Genomic DNA, 5,755 nt, shown 5'->3' on the forward strand with positions numbered 1-5,755 from the left:
GCAGCACCACCACCAGCAGCACCACCACCACCAGCAGCACCACCACCAGCAGCACCACCACCAGCAGCACCACCACCAGCAGCAGCATGACAGATCAGCGTAGAAATATCGATAAACATTATAAATACCCTCAGACATTCTCTGAAGTAAGAAAATGTAAAATGTGCAGAGACGAAAGTTACATCATACTCTGTCCCTTGTGCAACTGAAGACAGAAAAGCTCCACGATTCTCAACTCCGTCCTGCTCACGTAAAAGAACACAGCCCTGATCAATACAGATGGCTGGCTGGGTTAGCAACAGCAAGAAATTCCAAGAATAGATTTGCTGCATGAGAAGTGAGAAGAGAATTGAGAAAGTAGGAATGGAGCAAGACCTCACCCTAAACATATCCCCGTTGTCAGGTGATTGCTGGACCTGTCTTGTTGTGTCTTGATGTGATGTTACATTCAGCCTCGGCGTTACCAATTGTGATGGTATCCAGCCACCAACTCTGCAGCAAGCACCTATTGCCTGCTGCCAAGAAGGCGTTGCACGGATGTATTGACAACCACTCAAACTCCACCGCCAGCTATCTTGTTCTTAACAAGGCCACCATCAAGGTCCACCACCATCAATGCTAACCAACATCAAGGTCCACCACCATCAATGCAAACCACCATCAAGGTCGACCCATGCTCCCTGAAAGAAAGGGAAAAACCCAAAGTATACAATTAGAGTGGATCTGGATATAAGCACATTTGTGATATCAACGTTAATATGTTCGTGATTTTGAGGCGCTGAATCACAAACTTTGAACTTCGCAAAATGCACTAAAACAGTTGGTATACTTGTGTTGGCACAGTGCTCCATGAACAGGGTATACTTGTGTTGGCACAGTGCTCCATGAACATGGTGTACTCGTGTTGCCACAGTGCTCCATGAACAGGGTATACTCGTGTTGCCACAGTGCTGCATGAACAGGGTATACTCGTGTTGCCACAGTGCTTCATGAACAGGGTGTACTTGTGTTGCCACAGTGCTCCATGAACAGGGTGTACTCGTGTTGCCACAGTGCTCCATGAACATGGTATACTTGTGTTGGCACAGTGCTCCATGAACAGGGTGTACTCGTGTTGCCACAGTGCTGCATGAACATGTACAATCGTCAACTCACTGTCACTGGTTCTGGGTTCTGAGAAATGACGAAAATTTAGTGACGCGGGTATTGGGAGGTTGACAGTGTTTTCGTTTCTGATGAAAAGGATCTCAATGTGCTAGCATTATAATTATGTCAATTCTAGATATCGTAACCAAGCCAGTAGCCCCGTCCGTTCAAACTTTTGACGAGAGCAAACTTTTCTTTGTCTTCACACTTTAGGGTCACGTTTGTCTGGTACCCGTACAGAACTAGAACAGCATCACTCGGAACACGCAGGTCCGGCTGACCTGAACCGGATCCCAAGTGTACAGAGCATGCTCCGGCTACTCCAGGCCTTGGGGATGAGCAGGCAAAGCAGTTTTGTTTTTGCTGCTGCTGCGCTTTTTTTTTTTTTTTTTTTAAAGATTCTGACGTAATTTTTTTAAATTTCCCGCTAAATTGAAAAAGGTTGAACTCGGGTGCCATGATTTCCATGTCAACGCAACAGAAACTACTCTGCGTGGCAGTGCGTACTCCTTAGTATTCGTCTGGGAACTGACTACTCGCACTGCTCCACGTGCTTGCTCTGCTCTCAGATCACCCCAGGCGAACACACCTATTCCGTATGTGTGTATGTGCGCGTGTGTGTGTGTGCACCTTGTCCTCACCCACTTACTGAGGTGTGGTGAGCCCATAAGTGGGATCATTTCAAGTCCACCCTAGTTTGGGGATTTCAGGGGGTGTTGGCAGTTGGGTGGTTCAATGGCCAATTGAGTCATCTTTCCAAGATTCCTTTTGAGTCTCTCTCCCCTCTCCCGGGGAGACCCACGTGACCAGTTTTGGCAGTGAGCAAGTACAAGTACAAGTACAAGTACAAGTGTGTGTGTGTGTGTGTGTGTGTGTGTGTGTGTGTGTGTGCAAGTGTGTGTGTGTGTGTGTGTGTGTGTGTGTGTGTGTGTGTGTGTGTGTGTGTGTGTGTGTGTGTGTGTGTGTGTGTGTGTGTGTGTGTGTGTGTGTGTGTGTGTGTGTCGCTGGCCCGTCATCACGTGGACGTGTCATGCCTGACGCGTTATCCCGTACATGTCCAGTACTGTCCCGTCAAAGACAGCTGGCCACCATTCAAATCCTGTCCCCGGGGAAAATCGCGATCCCGCGGCCGCATTTTTGCGATTTTAAAAGACCGCGTTTTCCGCGATTTTCCCCGCGTTTTTTGAACTTTTTTGTTGCACTACACGTACACACAGTGCACTGTTCGGTCAGCAACATCTCATCGTGGCGGCTTTGTACTCAAATATGACGAGTGCTTACACCAGAGACTTGTAACTGATTGATTTCACTACATACTCACTGAAAATTGCCTCATATCAACTGCAAACTTGCTGCATATCAATAATATTCACCGCATATTTACCGCAAATTCACCGCAAATCATGCCATATTATGCCGCGTTTTTTGCGATTTTTTCCGCGATTTTCCCCGGGGACAACAAATCCCATTTTATTTGTGCATGGAACGGATCAAAACTGGAAATAAACTACAGTCAAACGTGTAACTAAAGACCACCGTAACCATGGTGACCAGCCTGGTACTACAGTAAAACCTGTAACTAAAGACCACCGTGACTAGCGACCAGCCTGGTACTACCGACCACCGTGACTAGCGACCAGCCTGGTACTACAGACCACCGTGACTAGCGACCAGTCTGGTACTACCGACCACCGTGACTAGCGACCAGCCTGGTACTACAGACCACCGTGACTAGCGACCAGCCTGGTACTACCGACCACCGTGACTAGCGACCAGCCTGGTACTACAGACCACCGTGACTAGCGACCAGCCTGGTACTACCGACCACCGTGACTAGCGACCAGCCTGGTACTACCGACCATTTCGCCAGGCACGGACGGTCTCACATTCAAAATGCACTGTGACTAGCGACTACCTGCTGAACGCGACCAGCGACCGCCTTTCCCTGTCCCAAAGACAATTTTTGACCCGTAACTAGCGACCGCGATGTAGGAAATCAAATGTTGCTCGAAGCTCCTTCTTGAAATTTTGCTGATTTTCTATGGTCCTGAAAGGAATCTTTCGATACTACAGCTGAACAAATGAACGCAGAGTAATTTTGGCTGTGGAGTCGGTGTGGACTGCACTACACCTGTCAAAATTTCAAGCGCTGTCAAGAATAAACATGATTAAGATAGGAAACATCTTGGAGAGCGCATCGAAAGCGCTCTCTGATCGATGTTACTACTCGGAGGAGAAACGAAGACTGGGCGGCTCTGTCACCCCAGTCACACAGACGGATCGACGATGACATCAAGGAATCCAGAAACAAAGCAGCACCACAATGTCCTGATGCTGAAGGATCGCGTTCAAGCAATCGAGAAGTCACAACAAGGACAGTCGGTACGATTGATCGCATGAACAAATTTGAAGCCCAGCGCAAAACGAAACTTCCCCAGGGAACGTTTGACTCCTGGCTTCAGAAGTAACAGCTGAATTTGAAGTCTGCAAAAAATTAATCTTCTCTCTCTCTGTCTCTAGCTCTCTCCATCTCTCCAAGTGTTGTTTGACCTGAAATAAGAATGACATGGCGCAAGTCTTGGGGAACTGTATTAGCTGCATTTTGACATACATATCATATAATGGGATCCACATATGGTCACGCGGTGCAAACCTCTAATTAAAGACCACCTGCTACTAAAGACTGCTTTTGCTGGCACCAAGGGGTGGTCGGTAGTCACAGGTTTTACTGTACTTCAAAGTAGGAGCGTAGCGTAACATATCTACTTGGTAGAATGAACGTGTAGTGGGAGTTAGAATATATCTACTTGGTAGAATGAACGTGTAGTGGGAGTTAGAATATATCTACTTGGTAGAATGAACGTGTAGTGGGAGTTAGAATATAGAATGAACGTGTAGTGGGAGTTAGAATTTTGACTTATGTATGCTTGTTTGTATGTTTGTGAGCCACAGTTTCTTTTTTGAACCTGAGGGTTTGAAAGGCCAGAGCCCTCGCTATCAGCCTATGCTTTGTTCTTACCCAGGTCATCATGTGTGTTATTCGAAATGATATAAAAGTCTTCGCAATAAGATTATTGGGTACATGTTTCGTATTGCAAGCAATTTCTAACCTCTCGAAAAACACGCATGATTACCTAGGTAATACCGTAAAATCCCGCCAGAGCGCCCCTACCTCCTCGACGCTTCGGGTGGGGAGGGGCGGATGGGCGAGTCCTACTTGCCGCATTCAGTACTGTACATGAACAAGTACTCACCCTACGAGAACTGTTCGTGCATCTCGTACACTGACCAAAGGTCAAGAGCCAGGAGTCGTACAGACCCGTCAAAACTCAGGTTTTGTGCGATCCCTGGTCAAGAGGGTGGGCACTGATGCGTACATTTCCAATGGGGTCGAGCACGCGTCTGCAGTACAGTACGGCATCACAGACTGTGACAGAGTCATACGAGAATACAATCAATCACGTCCCGACAAGAAGTCAGGGAGGGGCGGATGGGAGAGACGGGGCGCTCTGGCGGGATTTTACGGTACAAAAATTTGAATTCCAAAGGAAAGTTTCTACAGAAGAAATAATCGTATGCTGACTTGTTACGGTTGGATGTTTACACGACTGGAGTCGGCATTTTCTCAACGTTTCTTGGCCCATGAACTACTATTATTACTCCACAAAAAAAGGTTTGAGTACTCTCTCTCTCGAGTGTGTGTGTGAGTGAACTTCTGTTGCACTCCTGTAGAATTTACTGAGGAAAACCTCACACCTTTGTAACATGGAAATTGTGGGCACAAGTTATGCAATCGAGTCCACCAACTAAACCAGATTTTGTGCCCACAATTTCCATGTTACAATTGTTTTTCTTGCCTCACCATCTGAGACCTTTGTAAGCACTGCGCTAAGTAAGTATTGTACTTTCCAGTGTACAGCAACTCCAAACCATGCTGAGAAGACATCACTCGATGTACTCGTGTGTGTGTGTGTGTGTGTGTGTGTGTGTGTGTGTGTGTGTGTGTGTGTGTGTGTGTGTGTGTGTGTGTGTGTGTGTGTGTGTGTGTGTGTGTGTGTGTGCGCGTGATATGCTCATGCACGGGACATTGCAAGACAATAACATTGTATAACAATCCTGGCTGTGTCGCTCACCCTCTGGAGGTGGTCACTTTGAGGTTTGTGAAGTTACTTGCCTCCACCGCTGTCGCCGAAAAATCGAACAGTTTCCAACCAGATAGAGCAGAACTCACGACCACTGAATCCAACAGCTAACTAGGAGCATCTACTGGTACGATACTGCAGACGGTAGCATAGAATTGACGAGCAACAGCCAGAAACAAAATCTTCTGCCTCGAAAGAAATAAAAACTCCACATGGATTTCCGGCGTTCTGTGGCACATATCCTGCCCGACTCAAACAACAACGTCAACGTCAACACAAGTCATCATGTCACATCCCAGTCCCCGGCCCCGCGCCGCCCCGCTCTGCACTGCTCGATCTATCTACGCAGATCTACCATGTCTACCGTAGCTACCCAGCACGCATGCAGTCGAACAACCCATGGTTTGCACCAGGGAGTACTAGTGGTATTGTACAGTGCTGGCACCTGAAATCCGACCCTTGGGTGG

The 5,755-nt window shown here is 47.4% G+C and overlaps 1 protein-coding gene across 1 annotated transcript in view; it reads right to left on the reverse strand.

The window, feature by feature from the left end:
• The window catches only part of LOC135817054 (uncharacterized), an 18,138-nt gene extending 12,612 nt beyond the window's left edge, over positions 1-5,526 (reverse strand). Inside the window, exons 1-2 of the mRNA XM_065330154.1 lie at positions 5,280-5,526; positions 381-680 (exon numbers count right to left, since the gene is read on the reverse strand). Coding sequence (XP_065186226.1) covers positions 381-389 — 9 coding nt within the window. The 5' untranslated portion in view covers positions 390-680; positions 5,280-5,526. The remainder of the gene's footprint in view (positions 1-380; positions 681-5,279) is intronic.
• Positions 5,527-5,755: the final 229 nt, after the last annotated feature.

This window comes from Sycon ciliatum, chromosome 5 (genome assembly GCF_964019385.1).
Source record: "Sycon ciliatum chromosome 5, ocSycCili1.1, whole genome shotgun sequence".
Taxonomy (NCBI): Eukaryota; Metazoa; Porifera; class Calcarea; order Leucosolenida; family Sycettidae; genus Sycon; species Sycon ciliatum.